This window comes from Lissotriton vulgaris, chromosome 5, assembly GCF_964263255.1.
Source record: "Lissotriton vulgaris chromosome 5, aLisVul1.2, whole genome shotgun sequence".
Taxonomy (NCBI): domain Eukaryota; kingdom Metazoa; phylum Chordata; class Amphibia; order Caudata; family Salamandridae; genus Lissotriton; species Lissotriton vulgaris.
This window is the reverse complement of record NC_141693.1, coordinates 1,529,494,211-1,529,519,882: the sequence shown is the minus strand read 5'-3', so window position 1 is coordinate 1,529,519,882 and position 25,672 is coordinate 1,529,494,211. Positions and strand designations below refer to the sequence as shown.

Here is a 25,672-nt window from a genome sequence, read left to right as displayed (position 1 = left end):
GTGGTCTTTATGGTATTTTGCAAATGCAATTTGGGGTTTGTGGGAATATTGACTATCTGTGAAGGTTTTGCACATTGGAGCTTCAGTATTTTGTAATCGCAATTCACATTCAAAATGTGTATATTTCTTCAAATTCTAATACCCTGTGCAATATATTTCACATTCCTGTGTTCAGGTTTAGTACAGCTGTGGGCCATTTGTCTTTCCACAAATCAGATTGCAAGTGATTTGTCATTTGTAAAAGCTTTGCACATCAGGCTCCTCTGTACTGAACCACAGATCCTTGGTAAACATTTAAGAAGTCCATTCCTTTTCAACATCACTGCCCACTCCAAATCTACAAAAGTAGAATGTATAATAACATTAAGTTACTGACAACATCATGAAGCATCTAGTATTTAAGATCAAGTCCCTTCTAACCTAATGCTAAATTATGGAGTCAGCCATATTTAGAGGGGGGAGACTGTGTGATAGTTTTGCACACCATTGAGGTATTTCAGAAGTTACTCTTTTGCTCTGCAATTTTAAAAAACATATAACAAATGATGTGCTGCACCACAGTATGGGTACCTCTATCACAATGATGTGTCCTGTATACATCTATGCCCTTTGCTTACTGTTCTGCTCTGTAAAGTATGCATGGTTGGTTAGAGTGAAGATTATTGGAAATTATATTAATACAACAGGAAAATCAGAGGTAGTAATTATTTTTTATTTTCCACAGGAAACCACAGCGAATATACCAAGGTAATGCTGCTTTGCCTCTTGATGCTCTTGTTAATGTTATAATGTGTGTTGTGAGTGTTATGAAATGTGAGGTGTATACCCTTATTCTTAACATCCATCAGCACCCACATCCGATGGTCAAAGGAATTATCAGTTGGTGAAAAAGCTGCTACAGAAGCAAGAAAGAAGGTTATTACTGAGTGCCTTGGAAGAAATTCGATCAAGTGTGATCTGGTAAGGTTCCATTAAATCACTTTTACCATTGCTGCAAGGGTGTGTACATTTTTGGAAGTCCTGTGATTTTGAAAACAATGTATTATCCAGTTATTCGGTTTTCCAGACAAAAGTCACATGTGAAATTCAAAAAAATAAAAAAAAGATCCAAGAACCGTTAGCACAAATCTACAGACACTACAGAAACTCTAAGAAGAAAGAGTCTGAGACTTGGATGGAGTGTGTGAATTTGTACTTTCGTGCACTGGAAGGTTTGGATGAAGTAGTGTGGCTCACTGGTTAGAGGCGGCAGACCCGAGAGCAGAGGACGGCCCGGGACCAGGGTTCGATTCCCGGCGCGGCAGGTTTCTGGACCAGGGTCAGCGGACTCAATAATTCTCTCGCCTCGGTGCCCACTCTGATCAGCGATCACACTCGGCAACTCTGGGCATTAGCTTGCCTCATCTTCACTAACGGCCCCCCAGACCGCCGGGGATGCCTGGTCTCACCCTGGAGATACCCAATAAGGGACCATCTCTCAGGGAAGCCAGGAAGGGTTTCGCGGCGGTCGAAGCGCCAGGACGCCTACGGGTAGCAGTGCGCTATATAAATGCCTACACATTTACAGAGCGAATGTGAATGAATCCATTTTATATATGTACATATATGCATATAAATTCCGTCTGCGCTTTCCACTAGTAAATGTAATTGGTAGGATTGGGGCCAAGTGAGTTGGCCCATGAACAAATAAAGTAGACACTCACAGGACATTATCCTAAGTCAAAACCATAAAGGCTTATTCAAAGCTTAAAAATCATTTAAGTAGACAAAAATAGTTAATTAATCAGCTTCAAATAACACCAGTAATGGATAAAAATAAAGCTAATTGCAAGAACTCATAACATAACGGAATCAGTTCAAATGAAGTTCAGTAACGAATACGCATAAAGCTACTTAGTTCATAAGCTATGGGACAATTATAAACAAGAGGACGAACATGTACATAACGGAATCAGTTCAAATGAAGTTCAGTAACGAATAAGCATAAAGCTACTTAGTTCATAAGCTATGGGACAATTATAAACAAGAGGACGAACATGTAGACTGCCTCCGAGAAAAGAGATAAATTAGCTGAAAGTCTAACATGGAGACCACTAAGTTTAAAAGCAAGGAAAAGTCTAACTATAGAGTCAGGTAACGGTTCAACATGCAAAGTATAAAGATATCTATGCATAGATCAACAAAGAAAGAAAAATGTCTAGATAAAGTCTCTGGAAAGTCTGGCACACGTCCTGGAAAAGGCAAATGTAAAAATGTCTGAGAAGTTAAAAACCAATACACTTGACATGGTGTGAAGTGGTATCATAGGACAGTTTTATCAAAGATACATGACATAAACCATCAACATTGTAGAAATTGTGGAACATAAAATAGGTGAAATGTAAGCACGTTACTCAACCGTGAGGGTCTCAAGGCTCTCGGGGGTAGTTAGCTCCATTCAGTCAAAGAGCCAGGTCTTGAGTGTCTTTCTGAAGATCTTCAGGGAGGGGGCGTGTCTGAGGTCGTTGAGGTATTGGGGTCCAGTGTTGTGGAGGAAATTGTAATGATTTACAAAAGGGGGTGGTGATGAACAGAGTGTCTGAGTTAAACAGACCACTCTTACCCAGTCCAAAGATCAGGGCTTCATCCATCACCGTTATTTATCTCACTGCCCCATCCCAGCTCAGAACCTGGCTATATGCAAATCAGTCTGTCCCTGGCCCAGTGCATCATGGGAACAGGGCAGACTAAACTACCAAGCCAATTCTTCACCAGAAAGGAGACAAGCTACCGGGGACCGGTTTCTGGCATTTCAGCCTTCTTCGGCCCGGCTTGCTTGAATCCTGATGGAGCAGTGAGAAAGGGACTCATGTCTGAGTATACCCTGCCACACCTATAGTGGCCAAAAACGATTTACAAAAGGGGGTGGTGATGAACAGAGTGTCTGAGTTAAACAGACCACTCTTACCCAGTCCAAAGATCAGGGCTTCATCCATCACCGTTATTTATCTCACTGCCCCATCCCAGCTCAGAACCTGGCTATATGCAAATCAGTCTGTCCCTGGCCCAGTGCATCATGGGAACAGGGCAGACTAAACTACCAAGCCAATTCTTCACCAGAAAGGAGACAAGCTACCGGGGACCGGTTTCTGGCATTTCAGCCTTCTTCGGCCCGGCTTGCTTGAATCCTGATGGAGCAGTGAGAAAGGGACTCATGTCTGAGTATACCCTGCCACACCTATAGTGGCCAAAAACGATTTACAAAAGGGGGTGGTGATGAACAGAGTGTCTGAGTTAAACAGACCACTCTTACCCAGTCCAAAGATCAGGGCTTCATCCATCACCGTTATTTATCTCACTGCCCCATCCCAGCTCAGAACCTGGCTATATGCAAATCAGTCTGTCCCTGGCCCAGTGCATCATGGGAACAGGGCAGACTAAACTACCAAGCCAATTCTTCACCAGAAAGGAGACAAGCTACCGGGGACCGGTTTCTGGCATTTCAGCCTTCTTCGGCCCGGCTTGCTTGAATCCTGATGGAGCAGTGAGAAAGGGACTCATGTCTGAGTATACCCTGCCACACCTATAGTGGCCAAAAACGATTTACAAAAGGGGGTGGTGATGAACAGAGTGTCTGAGTTAAACAGACCACTCTTACCCAGTCCAAAGATCAGGGCTTCATCCATCACCGTTATTTATCTCACTGCCCCATCCCAGCTCAGAACCTGGCTATATGCAAATCAGTCTGTCCCTGGCCCAGTGCATCATGGGAACAGGGCAGACTAAACTACCAAGCCAATTCTTCACCAGAAAGGAGACAAGCTACCGGGGACCGGTTTCTGGCATTTCAGCCTTCTTCGGCCCGGCTTGCTTGAATCCTGATGGAGCAGTGAGAAAGGGACTCATGTCTGAGTATACCCTGCCACACCTATAGTGGCCAAAAACGATTTACAAAAGGGGGTGGTGATGAACAGAGTGTCTGAGTTAAACAGACCACTCTTACCCAGTCCAAAGATCAGGGCTTCATCCATCACCGTTATTTATCTCACTGCCCCATCCCAGCTCAGAACCTGGCTATATGCAAATCAGTCTGTCCCTGGCCCAGTGCATCATGGGAACAGGGCAGACTAAACTACCAAGCCAATTCTTCACCAGAAAGGAGACAAGCTACCGGGGACCGGTTTCTGGCATTTCAGCCTTCTTCGGCCCGGCTTGCTTGAATCCTGATGGAGCAGCGAGAAAGGGACTCATGTCTGAGTATACCCTGCCACACCTATAGTGGCCAAAAACGATTTACAAAAGGGGGGTGGTGATGAACAGAGTGTCTGAGTTAAACAGACCACTCTTACCCAGTCCAAAGATCAGGGCTTCATCCATCACCGTTATTTATCTCACTGCCCCATCCCAGCTCAGAACCTGGCTATATGCAAATCAGTCTGTCCCTGGCCCAGTGCATCATGGGAACAGGGCAGACTAAACTACCAAGCCAATTCTTCACCAGAAAGGAGACAAGCTACCGGGGACCGGTTTCTGGCATTTCAGCCTTCTTCGGCCCGGCTTGCTTGAATCCTGATGGAGCAGTGAGAAAGGGACTCATGTCTGAGTATACCCTGCCACACCTATAGTGGCCAAAAACGATTTACAAAAGGGGGTGGTGATGAACAGAGTGTCTGAGTTAAACAGACCACTCTTACCCAGTCCAAAGATCAGGGCTTCATCCATCACCGTTATTTATCTCACTGCCCCATCCCAGCTCAGAACCTGGCTATATGCAAATCAGTCTGTCCCTGGCCCAGTGCATCATGGGAACAGGGCAGACTAAACTACCAAGCCAATTCTTCACCAGAAAGGAGACAAGCTACCGGGGACCGGTTTCTGGCATTTCAGCCTTCTTCGGCCCGGCTTGCTTGAATCCTGATGGAGCAGTGAGAAAGGGACTCATGTCTGAGTATACCCTGCCACACCTATAGTGGCCAAAAACGATTTACAAAAGGGGGTGGTGATGAACAGAGTGTCTGAGTTAAACAGACCACTCTTACCCAGTCCAAAGATCAGGGCTTCATCCATCACCGTTATTTATCTCACTGCCCCATCCCAGCTCAGAACCTGGCTATATGCAAATCAGTCTGTCCCTGGCCCAGTGCATCATGGGAACAGGGCAGACTAAACTACCAAGCCAATTCTTCACCAGAAAGGAGACAAGCTACCGGGGACCGGTTTCTGGCATTTCAGCCTTCTTCGGCCCAGCTTGCTTGAATCCTGATGGAGCAGTGAGAAAGGGACTCATGTCTGAGTATACCCTGCCACACCTATAGTGGCCAAAAACGATTTACAAAAGGGGGTGGTGATGAACAGAGTGTCTGAGTTAAACAGACCACTCTTACCCAGTCCAAAGATCAGGGCTTCATCCATCACCGTTATTTATCTCACTGCCCCATCCCAGCTCAGAACCTGGCTATATGCAAATCAGTCTGTCCCTGGCCCAGTGCATCATGGGAACAGGGCAGACTAAACTACCAAGCCAATTCTTCACCAGAAAGGAGACAAGCTACCGGGGACCGGTTTCTGGCATTTCAGCCTTCTTCGGCCCGGCTTGCTTGAATCCTGATGGAGCAGTGAGAAAGGGACTCATGTCTGAGTATACCCTGCCACACCTATAGTGGCCAAAAACGATTTACAAAAGGGGGTGGTGATGAACAGAGTGTCTGAGTTAAACAGACCACTCTTACCCAGTCCAAAGATCAGGGCTTCATCCATCACCGTTATTTATCTCACTGCCCCATCCCAGCTCAGAACCTGGCTATATGCAAATCAGTCTGTCCCTGGCCCAGTGCATCATGGGAACAGGGCAGACTAAACTACCAAGCCAATTCTTCACCAGAAAGGAGACAAGCTACCGGGGACCGGTTTCTGGCATTTCAGCCTTCTTCGGCCCGGCTTGCTTGAATCCTGATGGAGCAGTGAGAAAGGGACTCATGTCTGAGTATACCCTGCCACACCTATAGTGGCCAAAAACGATTTACAAAAGGGGGTGGTGATGAACAGAGTGTCTGAGTTAAACAGACCACTCTTACCCAGTCCAAAGATCAGGGCTTCATCCATCACCGTTATTTATCTCACTGCCCCATCCCAGCTCAGAACCTGGCTATATGCAAATCAGTCTGTCCCTGGCCCAGTGCATCATGGGAACAGGGCAGACTAAACTACCAAGCCAATTCTTCACCAGAAAGGAGACAAGCTACCGGGGACCGGTTTCTGGCATTTCAGCCTTCTTCGGCCCGGCTTGCTTGAATCCTGATGGAGCAGTGAGAAAGGGACTCATGTCTGAGTATACCCTGCCACACCTATAGTGGCCAAAAACGATTTACAAAAGGGGGTGGTGATGAACAGAGTGTCTGAGTTAAACAGACCACTCTTACCCAGTCCAAAGATCAGGGCTTCATCCATCACCGTTATTTATCTCACTGCCCCATCCCAGCTCAGAACCTGGCTATATGCAAATCAGTCTGTCCCTGGCCCAGTGCATCATGGGAACAGGGCAGACTAAACTACCAAGCCAATTCTTCACCAGAAAGGAGACAAGCTACCGGGGACCGGTTTCTGGCATTTCAGCCTTCTTCGGCCCGGCTTGCTTGAATCCTGATGGAGCAGTGAGAAAGGGACTCATGTCTGAGTATACCCTGCCACACCTATAGTGGCCAAAAACGATTTACAAAAGGGGGTGGTGATGAACAGAGTGTCTGAGTTAAACAGACCACTCTTACCCAGTCCAAAGATCAGGGCTTCATCCATCACCGTTATTTATCTCACTGCCCCATCCCAGCTCAGAACCTGGCTATATGCAAATCAGTCTGTCCCTGGCCCAGTGCATCATGGGAACAGGGCAGACTAAACTACCAAGCCAATTCTTCACCAGAAAGGAGACAAGCTACCGGGGACCGGTTTCTGGCATTTCAGCCTTCTTCGGCCCGGCTTGCTTGAATCCTGATGGAGCAGTGAGAAAGGGACTCATGTCTGAGTATACCCTGCCACACCTATAGTGGCCAAAAACGATTTACAAAAGGGGGTGGTGATGAACAGAGTGTCTGAGTTAAACAGACCACTCTTACCCAGTCCAAAGATCAGGGCTTCATCCATCACCGTTATTTATCTCACTGCCCCATCCCAGCTCAGAACCTGGCTATATGCAAATCAGTCTGTCCCTGGCCCAGTGCATCATGGGAACAGGGCAGACTAAACTACCAAGCCAATTCTTCACCAGAAAGGAGACAAGCTACCGGGGACCGGTTTCTGGCATTTCAGCCTTCTTCGGCCCGGCTTGCTTGAATCCTGATGGAGCAGTGAGAAAGGGACTCATGTCTGAGTATACCCTGCCACACCTATAGTGGCCAAAAACGATTTACAAAAGGGGGTGGTGATGAACAGAGTGTCTGAGTTAAACAGACCACTCTTACCCAGTCCAAAGATCAGGGCTTCATCCATCACCGTTATTTATCTCACTGCCCCATCCCAGCTCAGAACCTGGCTATATGCAAATCAGTCTGTCCCTGGCCCAGTGCATCATGGGAACAGGGCAGACTAAACTACCAAGCCAATTCTTCACCAGAAAGGAGACAAGCTACCGGGGACCGGTTTCTGGCATTTCAGCCTTCTTCGGCCCGGCTTGCTTGAATCCTGATGGAGCAGTGAGAAAGGGACTCATGTCTGAGTATACCCTGCCACACCTATAGTGGCCAAAAACGATTTACAAAAGGGGGTGGTGATGAACAGAGTGTCTGAGTTAAACAGACCACTCTTACCCAGTCCAAAGATCAGGGCTTCATCCATCACCGTTATTTATCTCACTGCCCCATCCCAGCTCAGAACCTGGCTATATGCAAATCAGTCTGTCCCTGGCCCAGTGCATCATGGGAACAGGGCAGACTAAACTACCAAGCCAATTCTTCACCAGAAAGGAGACAATTGGCTTTTGTAGTTTGGTTTGCCCTGTTCCCATCATGCACTGGGACAGGAACAGACTAATTTGCATACAGCCAGGTTCTGAAACTGGGATGGTGCAGTGAGCTAAAAAACGGTGTTGGATCTAGCCCTGATCTCTTGACTGGGTGAGAGTATTCTGTTTAATTCAGAGACTCTGTCCCTCACCACCCCTTGTTGTAAATATTTTTGTCCACCCTAAGCGTGGAAGGGTATGCTCAGATGTGAGTCCCTTGCTCATTGCACCATCAGGATTCAAGCAAGCCGGGCCGAAGAGGCTGAAATGCCAGAAACCGGTCCCCGGTAGCTTGTTTTCTTCCCAGTGTAAGAATTGGCTTTTGTAGTTTGGTTTGCCCTGTTCCCATCATGCACTGGGACAGGAACAGACTAATTTGCATACAGCCAGGTTCTGAAACTGGGATGGTGCAGTGAGCTAAAAAACGGTGTTGGATCTAGCCCTGATCTCTTGACTGGGTGAGAGTATTCTGTTTAATTCAGAGACTCTGTCCCTCACCACCCCTTGTTGTAAATATTTTTGTCCACCCTAAGCGTGGAAGGGTATGCTCAGATGTGAGTCCCTTGCTCATTGCACCATCAGGATTCAAGCAAGCCGGGCCGAAGAGGCTGAAATGCCAGAAACCGGTCCCCGGTAGCTTGTTTCCTTCCCAGTGTAAGAATTGGCTTTTGTAGTTTGGTTTGCCCTGTTCCCATCATGCACTGGGACAGGAACAGACTAATTTGCATACAGCCAGGTTCTGAAACTGGGATGGTGCAGTGAGCTAAAAAACGGTGTTGGATCTAGCCCTGATCTCTTGACTGGGTGAGAGTATTCTGTTTAATTCAGAGACTCTGTCCCTCACCACCCCTTGTTGTAAATATTTTTGTCCACCCTAAGCGTGGAAGGGTATGCTCAGATGTGAGTCCCTTGCTCATTGCACCATCAGGATTCAAGCAAGCCGGGCCGAAGAGGCTGAAATGCCAGAAACCGGTCCCCGGTTGCTTGTTTCCTTCCCAGTGTAAGAATTGGCTTTTGTAGTTTGGTTTGCCCTGTTCCCATCATGCACTGGGACAGGAACAGACTAATTTGCATACAGCCAGGTTCTGAAACTGGGATGGTGCAGTGAGCTAAAAAACGGTGTTGGATCTAGCCCTGATCTCTTGACTGGGTGAGAGTATTCTGTTTAATTCAGAGACTCTGTCCCTCACCACCCCTTGTTGTAAATATGTGGAGGAAATTGTAGGCATGGTGAGTATCTTGAATGTGACTCTTCTCAATGGGTAGCCAGAGGAGGTTATGCAGGTGTTGGGTGATGTGTTCATGTCGAGGGATGCCAAGCACGAGTCTGACTGCGGTGTTCTTTATGGTCTGGAGTTTGCGAGGCAGAGACTTGTTGATCCCGGAGTAGAGGTCGTTTCCGTACTCCAGCCTGCTGGATATGAGTGCGTGGGTGATGGTCTTCCTTGATTCAGGGGGATTCGATTTGAAGGTCTTTCAGAGGATGTGGAGGGTGTTGAAACAGCTGGAGGCGACAAAGTTGACCTGACAGGTCATGGAGAGGGAGGAATTGAGTACGATGCTGAGGTTTCGAGCGTGGTCTGTGAGGATGGGAAGGCTACCGTGGGTGGTGGGCCACCAGGTGTTCTCCCAAGCTGAGTTGAGCTTCAGGCAGCTGCTGCTCATCCAGGATGTGACAGCCCTTATTCCTTCCTGGAAGTTGAGTCTGGTGGTGAAAGGGTCCTTGGTGAGGTAGAGGATGAGTTGGGTGTCATCGGCTTAGGAAACTATGCTGAGTCTGTGCTGTCTGACGATGGTGGCGATAGTGGCGAGGGGGGCGAAGTAGATCTTAAAGAGCAGAGGGCTGAGCGACGATCCCTGGGGTACTCCGCAGTTGATTTCCGTGGGTTCGGAGAGGAAGGGTGGCAGTCTGATTCTTTGAGTTCTGCTGATGAGGAAGGAGTGGATCCACCAAGGGTGGTTCCCTGTATGCCAGCGTTGTGGAGTCTGGCAGTGAGTGTGCATTGGGAGGCGGTGTCGAACGCAACAGAGCGATCGAGTAGAATCAGGGCTGTGGTGTGTCCTTAGTCGAGGAGGGTGTGAATGTCGTCTGAGGTGGCAAGTAGAATGGTCTTGGTGCTATGGTTGCTCAGGAATACGGATTGGGAGAGGTCGAGGATGAAGTTGTCTTGGGAAAAAGTTGTTAGCTGGGCGTTGACCACCTTCTCGTTGACTTTAGCCGCGAAGTGGAGGAGGGAGATTTATTGGTAGTTCTCAAGGTCCATGGGGTCAGCTGAGGCCTTCTTGAGCAGGGGTCTGACTTCTGCGTGTTTCCAGTCGTTGGGAAAGATGCCGGTCTTGATGGTGGTGTTGATGGTGCTATGTATTTCCGGAGCAATGGCGGCTCTGTGGTAGATGTGTGGTGCGCAGGGGTCCATGGGGGCCCCTGAGTGGGTGCCTTTAATGGTCGAAATGGTGTCTTTGGTGGTGACTGGTCTCCAGGAGGAGATGGTAGGCTGGCTGGTGTTGTTGGAGAGTGGGGTGGTTTCAGAGTTAGGTGTCTGGTTGTTGAAGTGGTCGTAGAGGCCCTTGATTTTCAGATGGAAGTAGGATCTGAGCTTGTAGCAGAGATCCTGGGAGGGGGTGATGTCTGTGGTTTTGCTGGCGTGCTTGGTGAATTCCTGGATGACACTGAAGAGTTCCTTGGAGTTGCTGGAGTTGGCGAGGATCTTGTTTTGGATGAAGGTCTTTTTGGTGGATCTGATGCGTTGGTGGTATTCTGTCATGGTGTTCTTGTAGTTGGTGTGATCTTCTGAAATGTTGCTCTTTCTCCAGTTCTTCTTGAGACGCCTGCATGTGTGTCTAGATTCTTGGAGGTTGGTGGTAAACCAGGATGCCTTCCTGGGGCCACGTCTGTTGTGGTTGCCTGTCAGCACAGTTGGAGATCTATCTGTGGAGATATTTGGCTGCGAGGTTGGTGTTGGTTGAGTTGGTGGGGGCATCGCGGTTGAGGGTGGAGATGAGCTGCTCATCGGTGATTTTGCTCAAGTTCCTTTGTGGAGGGCTCAGTGCGAGTTTGGGGGCAGTGGGTTTGTCGATGTTGAAGTGTACACAGTGGTGGTCTGTCCAGGGGGGTTTTGTGGTGTGGCAGCAGTGGATGCTGTTTCCTCTTGTCGAGGGTGCGTCCTGCCTTGTGGGTGGGCATGGTGACAAGCAGGTCGATGTTGGTGAGGTTGTCCAGGAGGGAGGAGGAATTTGGGTCGCTCAGGTTGTTGATGTGGAAGTGAAGGTCTCCCATGAGTATGTAGTCCATGGAGGCTATGGCGTGGGGTGCGATGAGGTCAGCGTTGTTCGTGGTGAATGAGGCAAAAGGTTCAGGGGGGTTGTAAGCGAGGGTGCCGCGAAGTGTGTTTCTAGGAATGGTCTGGATCTGGAAGTGGAGTTCTTCAGTTGAGGAGAGGGAGTTATTTGTAATGGAGGTGGATGAGCATAGAGAGCTCTTATGTGCGATGATGAGTCTTCCTCTTGGGTAGTTGGGGTGGTCTTTCATCTGGATTTTGTACCCGTCTGGGATGGCGTTGTGATGTCGGGGACAGAGGAGCCATTGGTCCAGGTTTTTGTAAGGAAAGCAACGTCTTGTGAGAGGGTGTTGAGGAGGTCACAGATCTCAATGGCGTATCTGTGTAGGGAGAGCACGTTGAGGAGGATGTACTTCAGGGCTTCCGTGGTGTTGGCGTCCAACGTGGGGGTGGTGTCTGTCGGGGTGCGGAAGGTGGTGAAGGTCTGGTGGCAGTGACAGCAGGAGAAATGTCAGTGGTTGGTCCGTGGTTGGTGTTTGGTGGGGACAGCTGGCAGTCATTGTTTCTTCCGGGCTTGAGTACGAGGGGGCAGCTGAGTCATAGCATAGTGGTGGGTGGTCAGAGAACCAGGGTTCCTGATGCTGGACACGCATGGGTCATGGACAGATGGGTAAACACTTACATCATTAATAGTTAGTTAGTGGACACTCTTTACCCTTCAAGCAATAGAATGACATTGCACACATACACACACAAGAAATAAAATATATGTATATACACATACATGTATGTACATGCGTGTATGTGTATAAATATATATATACATATTTATAAGGTTACAGGGACATTTTAGCTAGGACGAAGAATTGAAAAAACCTTGGAAATTCACTGAAAAACAAAGGTTATAAGGATGTTATAGTTAGGCTAACATTTCACGCATACAAACAAAGCCAGTGAAATTCAGGATTTGTAGTGACCTGAGCTAACTATAACATATTACCCTTTAATGCACTGCTTATGACCTGATGTATTACATCACTCATGACATGGTCAATGACATCACTGATTACATCACTGATGACATCTCAAATGACATAACTGATGACAAGATCCCGTGCCTGCAAGTGTTTCATAACTGTTTCTGAAACTTAAGTCAGTTTGTGTGAGTGGCTGTATTGGAGAGTGAGTGTCTTGATAAGTGGCTGCAAGGGTGAGAGAGTGAGTGCAAGAGTGGTTGTATGGATGTATGAATGGGTATGTAGGTGGTTCTGTTGGTGTATTAGTGGTTGTATTGGTGAGTGAGCGGCTGTGTCAGCGACTGTGTCAGTAGCTGTATGGGTAAGTAAGTGGTTGTGTGAGTAGCTGTATTGGTGAGTTAGTGGCAGTGTGAGTGGCTGTATGGGTGGGTGTGTGAGTTCCTGAATAGGTAAGTGAGTGGTTGTGTAAGTTTCTATAATGGAGTTTGAGTAGATATGTGAGATGTTTTAAGGATGTAAATGTGTCTGCATGTGGGTATGATTGGATGTGAATGTGGCTGTATTGGTGAGTGAGTGAATGAGTGGCTGTATGGGTGAGTTAGCAGTTGTGGGAGCAGCTGTATGGGTGAGTGGTTGTGTGAGTGGCTCTATGGATCAGTGAGTGGGTGTGTCACTGTTTGTATGAATCTTTAAATGGGTATGTGAGTAGATGTGTGTGAGTGGGAACGGATGTATGAAAGATTGTATGTGGGGGTGTGAGTGGTTCTTTGGATGATATCATCAGTAATGTAATCAATGATGTCATCAGTGATGTCACTGGCCATGTCTTGAGTGATATAACATGTGAGGTCATAAGCAGTGCAACAATCTGTGTCCCTATACATACACATTTAGATTTCCTTTAATATCTCCAAAACTACTGAACAGATTTACACCAAATAACATATAAGGTTCTTTCTGGACCAAGAGCTTTTATTCTGCAAAATTTGGTTTAATTACATCCAGTGGTTTGGGCTGTAGTCACAACTAAAATCTCGATAGGAATTACCTCCGGAAAACACTTTTCTTTTACCCCCCTTTTTCTCAGTCTTGCTTGACCAGATCACCCTCGCACTCAGATACTCATACACCCACTCACATACCCCCACTCAGTGACTTGCACACCCACTCACAGACTGATGGGATCACCCACAGACCAACTCAAAGAGTTATCGAGTCAATCATAGACCCACTCAGAGAAAGTAATGCACCCCCTCATAGGCCCACACAGATACTCATGTGCCCACTCATGGACCTACTCAGACACTCATGCACCCACACATAGACACACTCACAGACTCACATATCTACTCACTCACTCATTGAGACACTCACTAGCCCAACCACATACCCAATCAGAGACTCACAGACCCACTCAGAAACTCACATACCTACTCACACACCCACTCCGAACCTCATCCATCCACTCACAGACCCTCTCAGACACTCATGCACCCACACATGGACCCACTCGGAGACTCATGCAGCCACTCACATACCCACTCAGAGACTCACACACCCACTCATAGACCATCTCAAATTATCATGCACCCACTCACAGACTCATGCATAATATAGGCCCATTCAGACCTACACATACCCACTCAAAGACTCACACAACGTCTCACAGAACCATTCAGATACTCATGCACTTACTCGCTGACCCACTGTGACACTCATACAACCACTCACAGACCCACTCAGGTACTCACTCACAGACCCACACAGACACTCACACACCCATACACAAACCTACTAAGAGACTCATGCACACACTCACTGACCCACTTAGACATTCACACAGCAACTCACAGACTCATTCAGGCACTCATGTTTCAATTTACAGTCAGTCAAAGAGTTATACACCAATTCAGAGACTCACACACCCACTCTCAGACCCAGTAAGAGACTCATACGTGACTCACGGACTCACTCAGACACTCAGGTACCTACTCACAGCCCTACTCAGACTCACACACCCACTGACTGACCCGCTCAGAAATGGGAAGCAACCATTACAATGTAGTTGTTATAATGCACTACCTTTACATCGCAGCTGTTACAATGCAAGTGCCTTTACATTGTATGCCATTACAACGCATGCCATTACAATGCATGTCACTACAATGCATGCCATTACAACACATACTTTAACAATGCATGCCATTACAACCCATTATAAGTTAAGTAATGGAGATTTTTTAGTTTTAGGGCGGGTATGGGTCTCGGGGTACAAGGGGATAGTATTTTTACCTCTACGCTATCCAACACTTACCCTACTGTTGCAGTGACTGGAGTGGGAATAGTAATTTGTACCCCTACACTATCCAACACTTGCCCTACTGTTGCACTCACTGGAGTGGGAATAGTTTTTACCCCTACACTATCCAACACTTACCCTACTGTTACACTCACTGGAGTGGGAATAGTTTTTACCCCTACATTTACCCCACTGTTGCCCCAAAAGATGTATGCATTGTAATGGTATGCATTACAATGGCTGTAATGGCATGCATTGTAAAAATCATGCTTTGTAATGGTCGTTGTAATGTAAAAACAGTGTTATATAGGCATGCATTGTAATTGTTTGCGTTATCATTTCATATATTCTTCAGAAACACATAACCACTCATCCATTTAAAAATTCATCAATCTACTCATTGACCCTGTCAGACATTCATGCACCCACATACAGACCCACTCAGAGACTCATGCCGGCACTCACAGATCTCCTCAGAGAATTACACACACACTCATAGACTTAGAAGGAGAATCACATGCTCACTCGCAGACCCAGTCAGAGACTTAAGCATAACTCATAGACCCTTTCAGAAACTCTCACACATGCTCAAAGACTCACACACTCACTCACAGACCTGCTCACTCAGAGACCCACGCATTCACTCACACACCCACTCAGACTAATGTACCCACTTACAGACCCACTCAAACGCTCACCCACTGATTCAGAACCATGTAGATACTCAGACACCTGCTCCCAGACCCATTCAGAGCCTCATGCACTCTCTCACAGACCCACTCGGACACTCGCATACCCACTCACAGACCCACTCAGACACTCACTCATAAGCCCACTCAGACACCCACAGACAAATCTAATAAGAGACTCATGCACCTACTCACTGACCCACTCAGACACTCAAACATATACTCACAGAACCACTCAGACACTCATGTAGCCACTCACAGACCCGCTTAGACACTCATGTCCCCATTCAGAGCTATGCACCCACTCACAGACCCACTCAACAACTCACACAACCACTCACAAAACCAATGAGAGACTTAGGCATGACTCACAGACCCACTCAGACACTTGGGCATCTACTCACAGAGCAACTCAGAGACTCATGTACCCACTCACAGTCCCACTCTGACACTTACATACACACTCGCAGACCCACTAAGAGATGCATGCACTCCCCCACTCATAGACTGACTCAGACTGTTACACACTCACACTCACTCAGACAATTATGTTCTCATTCAAATACCCTCTCAGAGGCATGCACTCACTCACAGACACAGTCAGAGATGAATGCACCCACTCGCAGACCCACTCAGAGACTCATGCACCCACTCATAGACCCACTCTGAGACTCAAGCACCCACTCACAGTCCCACTCAGACTCATGCACACACTCACAGACCCAATCATAGACTTATGCATGCACTCACTGGCCCTCTGGAAGATTCATGTATTCACTCATAAACCCACTCAAAGGTTCTTGCACTCACTCATAGACCTACTCAGAGATTCATGCAATCAATCACAGACCTACTCAGAGACTTATGTATTCACTCACCAACCCTCTCACAGAGACTCAGAGACCCTCTCTTAGAGACTCAGACACTCACTTGCAGAACCACTAAGTCATGCACTCAGTCACAGACTGATGCATGCCCTTGTGGAGGCACTCAGAAACCCACTCATACTCAAGCGCCCACTAACATACCCACTCAGACAATCCCACACCCACTCCCAAATCCAGTGAGACACTTATTCAGCCAATCCCAGTCCCACTAAGACACTCACACACTCTTTGAGATACTCACACATGCACTCACACACCCAGTTAGACACTCATGCACTCACTCACACACCCACTCTCAAAGGTTACAGGTTATAGTTGGGAAGTAGAATTAAAAATCTGTAGAAATTCACTTAAAAAAACAAAGGGGACAGGGATGTAGGAAGGGAGGTCATAAGCAGTGCATTGCGAGGGCGTAAGTTATAGTTAGCTCAGGTAACTCTAACTGCTGAACTTCTATGGTTCTTCATGATCTGAGCCTTACACTAACGTCCCTGTAATCTTTCAGTTTTTCGGTGAATTTTTCTAAGGGTGTTTTAAATTCTATTTACTAACTATACGTCCCTGTAACCTTTGGTTTTTAGGTGAATATATCTGTATGTATGTATTACCAACTGGAGGTTGCCAGTAGGTAGTTATAGTTACAACCTAGTTTCCATAGGAAAAGCATTTTTTGACTTTGGCGTCGTTTGACGAATCTTTGCGAAATTCTAAAAAAAAAAATGTCTATCCAGGTCAGCTCCTATCCTGAAAGTTTGGGGGTGATTCGTCAAGGGGGGGGCTGAGAAAAAAGGAGGGTCCCAAAACGTATTGTTAATTTCCGTAGGAAATTTTGCGACAAGCTACAGCCCGAACTGCTGAACAGAATTACCCCAAATTGGCAGAAAGGTAGAGCTCGGTTCAGAAAGTGACCTTTTTCTAAATGGTGTAAATCCATTCAGTAGTTTTTGAGAAATTAAAAACTAGGAGCCAGAAAATCAATTACCCATAGGAAACTTTGTGCAAGGCTACAGCTGAAACTACTGAACGGAATTACCCCACATTTAGCACAAAGGTAGTGCTTGGGTCAGAAAGTGACCTTCTTCTTAAATGGTGTAAATCCGTTCAGTAGTTGCTGAGAAATTAGAAAAATAAAAGTTTCGATATCTGGGCTGAGCCTAAGTCCAGTGCACGAGCTTCACTGTGATTGGCTGCCAACAATCCAAACCAGGAAGTGTTGGCAGGCATCTTGTAGCTCGGTAGAAGAGTTAAAAAATCAGTGCAATTCACGCTGGGGTCATGGGCTTCCGTGTTTTATTTTAATGAGACCCCGGGGTGGGCTAGGTCCTGGGGGCATTTCTTAAAAAATAATAGCGTGGGCTCGCTGAAGTTGCGGGCCCCGCTGGGGTCACTACAGTCACGGGGCTTCACTCATGTTGGGAGGGGGGTTGTGCGTCCCCCCTCCTGCAGCCCTCCATATGCTTATAACTTTGGCGTTGTTTGACAATTCTTTACGACATTTTCCAAAAAGTTTCTCTTTTCTGATCAGCGCCTGTCTTGAAAGTTTACGGGTGATTGGTCAAGGGGGGGGGGCTGAGAAAAAAGGGGTGTGTCAAAACGTGTTTTCTCAATGCATTTTTCATAGGAAACTTTAGTCAAGGCTACAGGTCAAACTGCTGAACGGAATTATGCCAAAGATGGCAGGGAGAAAGGTCTTGGTCCAGAAAGCACGGTTTAAATGGTGTAAATCCGTTCAGTAGTTTTTGATATAAGGAACAATATATATATATATCAGGTTGGCGCCTAAGTCCCGAGCACAAGCTTGCCTCTGATTGACTGCTAACACTCTACGGGGCAGATGTTTGGGGACATGCCAAAAGTGATTAGGTGCAAAAGGTGGAAAACACCTTTCTACGCTTCCTTCTGGCAGTACCGCAGGGTACATCCACATATGCTTGCCACTTGGAACTGGGTATCCCCTATCTATCAGACTTGATCCGGATTCAACCCCTTCTCCTGTGGCATTGCATTTGGTCAGCATGTGAGACGACCCTCTGCTGGGAAATCATAGAGGATTGCATCTCCCTCGATAGGTCACAAAAGATCAGCTGGATAGCTTATATCAGAAAATTCTTTAGCGACCTAGGCATGATCCAATACTTTCAATCCCCCACCATAATAGCTGTAATCCCACGCAAGAAGTTTAAAAAGATCTGTCTGGCACATCTAGAATCTCTCCGACTTGTTAGTGAGGTCTCGAAAGTTACGATCCAGCACTCACTCCAGATCCAAACAACACCCAAGGTTCAGCCCTATCTAACATACAACTTCACGGGCTATGAGAGATTCTTACTAACTAGGTTCAGACTAGACAGCTTTCACCATCTGGTTACCTTTCCTCAAACTAACACCTGGAAAAAACCTTTTCAAGCTTGTCCTTGTGATAACAGCTCACCCCAATCGACAATTCACGTCACACTCTTCTGTAAATTCTATCAGGAACTGAGGCACCATTGGCTTCTGCCAATCCTTAAGATCATGGGCCTGCGTAGGTGCCGCCCGGCTTATCTTGCTCTCCAATTCCTAGATGCCGAACCCTGTGCTAGAAGGGAAGCTAGTCATCAAACACAGGCAGAAACTGGGCTGAACTAGGATTGTAGTCCCTCACCAACTAGCTTCCTTTAATGACTGTCAGTATTGTAACTTCCTCACAGGGAACCACATTTTAGAAATCTCTAACCTCTTTTTAGCCTTTTTTATTCCTTAATACACAAATATTTTTTATTCCATTTATCTATTTATCCATTTATCTATCTAATAGCTTGTCTTCGGGTGAAACCGTATCTAATACGCAAACAAAATTATTTGATGTACAGCACAAAATGTTACCTTTTTGTAGTTTTTCCACCCTTGTTTTTACCAGTTGTCTTTTTAATGAAGAAGAATCCCATTGAAAAATGTTTTTGTACATGATTTATATTGTGCTTTTATGGCTGTTTCTCTTACACCCGAATAAAGCTTGATTGGATTTGGATTTGGACTGCTAACACTTCAAAGCAGGAAGTGTCCTCTGGTTGGCTGCTAACACTTCAAACAAGGAACTGTTAGCAGCCATCTTGTGCCTCCATCGAGTGAAAATATAAAAGAAAGGTTCCGGAGGCAATTTAATAGAGCGGAGCTCTGTGTAATGATGATTTGGACGCAGTGCATGTTTAAGATTTATTAACAAAAAAGGAGAAACAGGTGAGCGCCAAGCAGCACGACTTCCACTCCAGGACACCGGTAGGAAGATAACCCTTTCACGCTCCCTGTGGCCAACATCACTACTTCGCAGCTATGCTTTTAGAAACCAGCCCGTCGGCTTGCAGCTGTCTACCTTTTTGGGCTAGTGCACTGCTGTGCATCTACCTCTGCGAGCTACTACGCTGCTGTTCCTTTGGGAGCGGACAGCTCGTAGTTCTGCCTCTGTGAGTCGAGCGGACGGGCCGCAGTTGTCGCTCTGCGAGCCTGGGTATGAACTGCTCATAAGTCACACTATATGAGCATTGAAAAGCCATTTAGTGATTGGGTCCATCAGCTGTCATTTGTCCGAGGCATTTCTGAAAACATACCGGAGCTCTTTCGGTGAGAAATACCCCTTTCACGCTGCGTCTCCCCACATTAGCAGATAACGCACTCTCTTCCCACATCACCAGTATACCCCCAACAACCTTCTTGGGCCCGGAAGTTTCCCTCTACAAACTATTAATAAAAAGATGCTTGTGAGGTTGGAGAAATAAGAATCTTAGTCATGTATAGATTTACATATAAAACATTTTATTAAAACAAAACAACAACAAATGAAGCTATGTACAACCGTGGCGTGTCATCGCTGGTCCATTTGTGATTCACAGCCCTGTAAGACAAAAAGAAAGATAAGATGGTGGGTCATGCGTCCAGCAAAGTAGATAGAGAGAGAGAGAAAGAGTGAGAGAGAGGAAGAGAGAGAGAGGACGAGAGAAAGAGATAAAATGTAAGATACAAGGAAGAGAGAAAGAGAAACAGTGTGAGAGAGAGGAAGACAGAGAGAGAAAGAGTGAGAGAGAGGAAGAGAAAGAAAGAGTGAGCGACAAGGAAGAGAGAAACAGTGTGAGAGAGAGGAAGACAGAGAAAGAGAGAGAAACAGTGAGATACAAGGAAGAGAGAAAGAGAGAATCAGTGTGAAAGAGGAAGAGAGAGAAAGAGTGAGAGAGAGGAAGAGAGAGAGAGAAAGTGAGAGAGGAAGAGAGAAAGAGTGAGAGAGAGGAAGACAACGAGAGAGACAGTGAGAGAGAGAGGAAGAGAGAGAGACTAAGCAAGGGATCTTCTGTCTAATTTATCAGCTCTCCAAATTGTCCAGAAGGGCTTTGCACCTACAAACACCTTCTTGATGCTGTGTTTAGCAATGACCTAAAACTCCATGTGGGTCCTCCAATCCCCCTCCCATGGACTGATCACTTACCTGTTCCCTTGGAATGGGAAACTTTGGCCTTCCCCGTGTTGCAGTGTCCGGCTCCACTGCTGGGAAGGAAATGGCCGAATCTTTCCGTCAGCCAGTGGTCAACCTCTCTGACTGCTACCACTCTTTTGTCTGCTTCACACCCTGGTAAGGTCAATAGTAATTTAGATGCTTGGATGCAGACCTCACTAGATTCTTTAATCCCTCTGAAAATCTCATATAGAAAAACCAAATCAAAATTGGCACCATGGTACACTCCCAAACTAAGGGAACTGAAACAAATGTGTAGGAAATTAGGGAGGAGTTGGAGGCAGGCTCCAGAAGCTGACAGTAGATACGCTTATAGAGAAGCAATCAGGAACTGCGCAATCTGTATTCTATGAGGGCAGGATTCGTGCGGCAGCCAACGCGCCTAGGGAGATCTTTCGGATTGCCAGATCTCTCATTAGCGCTCCACAAAAACTCCCTGACCCTAAAGAGACCCAAAATAGTTGCGATAAGCAGGCTGAATATTTCCATCAAAAAATTCAGCTCATTTCCCATTCTTTTACCTCTCCTCAGGGTAATTTTGTTCTTCTTAGTGCGGAGAGTAGTCCTCTGATTCCACAGTGTCCTTTAATGGAGTTCCCCCTGCTCGATGAGGCATTACTGAACACACTAATGTCGAGAGCAACATCTGGTTCTCCCATTGATTCAGCCTCTCCGCGCCATCTTATGCTAGTCACGGATGTAATTCGGCCAGTGATCCTGAATGTTCTAAACGCCTCCATCACCTCAGGAAAGGTGCCGTTGGCAGGGAAATGTGCCCAAGTTAGAGAATTATTGAAGAAACACAATCTGGATCCTTCCATCATGGCCAATTACCGTCCAATTTCTCTCCTTGCATGGTTGGGCAAGCTGCTTGAGAAACATATCAATGCCATCTTGGTTCATCACCTGGAGTCTAACAATCTACTCCATGATTCCCAAGCAGGTTTCCATCCTAAGCTTGGGACGGAAGCAGCCCTCTTGGCAGTGACAGAGGGCGCTCGGAGGTATTTGGACAAAGGCGGCACTGCAGCAATTATTGTGCTGGACCACAGTGCCGCCTTTAACACTGTGGATCATAACATCCTGCTCTCCCGACTAAAACATCTTGGGGTGACAGGTCTGGCTCTTACCTGGCTGCAATCCTTTCTGAAAGACCAATTTTTTCAGGTCTCAGATGGTGCTACTCAATCTAAACCATGGCCTCTTAGCTGTGGGGTTCCTCAGGAATCTTCCCTGAGCCCCACGCTTTTTAATATCTATATGGAGCCATTAGCTCGGATAGTGCTTCCCTTCGGCATCGAAATTGTCACCTATGCAGATGATACCCAATTGGTGGTTGCTCTCAACCACCCTGAGGGATCATCCAGCACTCTGGGCAGCTACCTAGAAGCAGTAGCCGACTGGATGGCCCTTTCTCATCTAAAGTTAAACGGGGAAAAGACTGAACTGATGTTCCTGGGTAAGTCCCCGTCACCCAGAGCAGCTTTGGGCTGGCCGACCTGTCTGGGCACTATGCCGTTGCCGAAAGACCAGATTAAGAGTCTCGGAGTGTGGCTTGATAGCACTCTCTGTTTCAATCATCAAGCTAACAAGCTCTTCGCCACCTGCTTTGGCCTGATGAGGCTGTTGAGAAAAATTCTGCCTTTTCTCTCTTTTCAGGCTCGTAGGATTATGGTGCAGGCTCTCATCTTGTCCCGCCTAGACTACGGGAATGCCCTGTATCTAGGTGCACCAATGGCTACTAATAAAAAACTGCAGGTGACCCAGAACTGCGCGGCCCATTTACTTTTGGAGCTGCCTCAGAGACATTCGGGGTCAGCTGCCTTGAAGAAGCTTCACTGGCTGCCAATCCAGGCCAGGATTCGATTTAAGGCGATGTGCATAGCCCACAAAGATGTGTGGCACTCAGGCACTGCTATGATTCGTTCTTTAGTGACTCCTTACCACCCTGAAGTAGTGAAGTAGTGTGGCTCACTGGTTAGAGGCGGCAGACCCGAGAGCAGAGGACGGCCCGGGACCAGGGTTCGATTCCCGGCGCGGCAGGTTTCTGGACCAGGGTCAGCGGACTCGATAATTCTCTCGCCTCGGTGCCCACTCTGATCAGCGATCACACTCGGCAACTCTGGGCATTAGCTTGCCTCATCTTCACTAACGGCCCCACCAGACCGCTGGGGATGCCTGGTCTCACCCTGGAGATACCCATTAAGGGACCATCTCTCAGGGAAGCCAGGAAGGGTTTCGCAGCGGTCGAAGCGCCTTGGGACCCTACGGGTAAGTAGTGCGCTATATAAATGCCAATACATTTACATTTACATACACACACCCTCCTAGAAACCTGCGCTCTAGCACAGCCTTTCTTGCAATCTCACGGAGAGTACGACGAGCCAGATGGGGAGGCCGCTCCTTTTCATGGAATGCTGCTACCTTTTGGAATTCTCTGCCACCCACTTTGCGCAGCGAATCTGATCTACAAACGTTTCGCAGACTTTTGAAAACTTTTCTCTTTCACTAATTGTACAGCCTGGTTGTTATTCTGTTCGCCCGGTCCAAGCGCCACGAGGCCTTAGGGCAGGAGTGCGCTATAAAATTTCATTTCATAAAGAAACAGTGTGAGAGAGAGGAAGCGAGAGAGATAAAGAGTGAGAGAGAGGAAGAGAGAGAGAGAAGGTGAGAGAGGGAGAGAGAGAAAGAGTGAGAGAGAGGAAGAGAGAAAGAGAGAATGAGAGAGAGAGAGAGAGAGAGCGAGAGAGAGAGAGAGAAAGGAAGTGAAAGAGAGAAAGTGTGAGAGAGAGGAAGGAAGAGATGGAGAGGGAGTGTTTACACTGAAGAAAATCTTCACAGCTCACCTTTGTGCCACCGGTATGTCCCCAGCCACGTGGCGGGACATAGTGCACCATCAAGTTTAGTGATGCGAAAGATAATATAGATTTAGTTATTGCAGAGTACATACAACTAAACACGCATAATTCTCTGTTTTAAGGAAGAGAGAAGCAGTGTGAGAGAGAGGAAGAGTGAGAGAGAAAGAGTGAGAGTGAGGAAGAGAGAGAGAGAAAGTGAGAGAGGAAGAGAGAAATAGTGAGAGAGGGGAAGATAGACAAAGAGAAAAAGTGAGAGAGGGAGGAGGAGAAAGAGTGAGAGAAAAAGAGAGAAAAAGTAAGATACAAGGAAGATAGAAAGAGAGAAACAGTGTGAGAGAGAGGAAGAGAGAGAGAAGAAGAGTGCAAGAGAGGAAGAGAGAGAAAGAGTGAGAGAGAGGAAAAAGAAAGAGAATGAAATTGAGAGTAAGAGACAGAGAACGAGAGAAAGTGTGAGAGAGAGAAAGAAAGAGATGGAGAGGGAGTGTTGACACTGAAGAAAATCTTCACAGCTTACCTTTGTGCCATTGGTGTGTCTCCAACTTCGTACCAGGAGATAGTGCAACCCTCAAGTTTAGTGATCTGAAAGATAGTATAGAATTAGTAATTGCAGAGTACATAAAACTGCACACGCGTAATTCTCTGTTTCGCTAATGTGCAATGAGGCTGGTGCAACCCATCCACTCCCACTGCTCAGAGGTTTCTGCACACTCTTGTGTGCCCAGACTGCTGCACACTATCCACTCCCACCGCCCAGAGGTGACTGCCCGCTGCTGCCGAAAGAAGTCTCTCTGCTCTCCTTCCACCGGCATGTATGTAAGAGAGTCCACCATGAGCCGAAGCAACTTTGTCATGCGTTCAGGATGGCCACGCATCATTGCAGATTTTCCGTGCGTTCAGCTTTGGTGGTGTTGGGGGGATGAACGTCGATTCGTGATTCAGAGCCTGTTAGATAAAAAGGAAGATAAGATTGTGCGTCATGAGTCCATCAAAGGAGAGAGGAAGAGAGAGAGAAAGAAAGAAAGAGTGAGCAGAAGACAGGGAGAAAGAGAGAAACAGTTAGAGTGAGAGAAAGAGAGAGAGAAAAAGAAAGAAAATGAGAAGAAGACAGAGAAAAAGAGTGAGAAGGATGAAGAGAGAGAGAGAAACAGTGAGAGAGAGGAAGAGAGAGAGAAAGAGTGTGAGAAAGAGGAACAGGGAAACAGAGGAAGAGTGAGAGAGAGAGAAACAGAGAGAGAGGAAGAGAGAAAGAGAGAAAGAGACAAACAGTGTAAGAGGAAGAGGGAGATAGAAAGTGTGAGGGATAGAAAGGAAGAGATGAGAAGAGATGATGTCCCACATCTAAAAGATAGTACAGAATGAGTAATGGCAGAGCAGGGTTGGATTAGGATTCAAAACCATCCGGGCACACTAAAAAAAAAAGCGGCCCCCCATTGCATATTGCCTTTCCTCAAAACACTGCTTCGGCGAAATTTTATTTAAGAAGGGGGGGTGGGGAGATACAAGAAAATGCACAGATTTGTTTACACTGGTGACTTAAAAACAATTGAGGCCACTTCTGCTCAGGTCCACTGCCCTGCTAGGTATGCATACATTAATGGGCGGCCCTGCGACAGAGAAAGAAAGTGACACCTCTGCCTTTTGCTAAACATGAGGTAATGACACCCATCTGCCTCCAGAAAGGCTATTCAGACACCCACTGGGCTGCTTGCTGTATCCAAACAACAGCGACACTGCCCAAATCTGCCCCCCAGACTGCTCCAAAAAGCAGCCCACAGTTGGAACTTAGCACCGGACCCTCTGGCATTGCACCAGTGCCCATGTTACCAATCCAACGTTGTGGCAGAGTATATACGAGTGCATACGCCTAAATCGCTCTGCCATCTTTCTGCATTCAGGCTGCTGTACCTCATCCACTCCCGCCACCCAGAGGTATCTGCCCGATGCTGCACACCAAGGCCTCACTTCTCACCTTTTCGCAGTCCCGGCACCCTCCACATAATGCAGATCCGTTCTGCAAGCGAATAGGTCTAACATTTGGTACTGAGTCTTGATATTGCCATGGCAGAGGACATACTAGTGCACCTATCATCATCGTAGGTTGTACACCTGCTCAGTGCTTGCCGTGCTACTAACTCAGTGAGAAGTGAGGCCACACACATGGCGGTAGGCCCTCGCTGTTGGGCTTAGGCCTACACTGCGGTGCAGCAGAGCACAAAAAACATCAAATGT

The 25,672-nt window shown here is 46.9% G+C and overlaps 1 protein-coding gene across 1 annotated transcript in view; it reads left to right on the top strand.

The window, feature by feature from the left end:
* LOC147712936 (cytosolic phospholipase A2 gamma-like) overlaps window positions 1-25,672 on the top strand; it is a 405,968-nt gene that overhangs the window by 76,043 nt on the left and 304,253 nt on the right. The window contains exons 3-4 of the mRNA XM_086923599.1: window positions 725-747; window positions 849-960. Coding sequence (XP_086779725.1) covers window positions 725-747; window positions 849-960 — 135 coding nt within the window. The remainder of the gene's footprint in view (window positions 1-724; window positions 748-848; window positions 961-25,672) is intronic.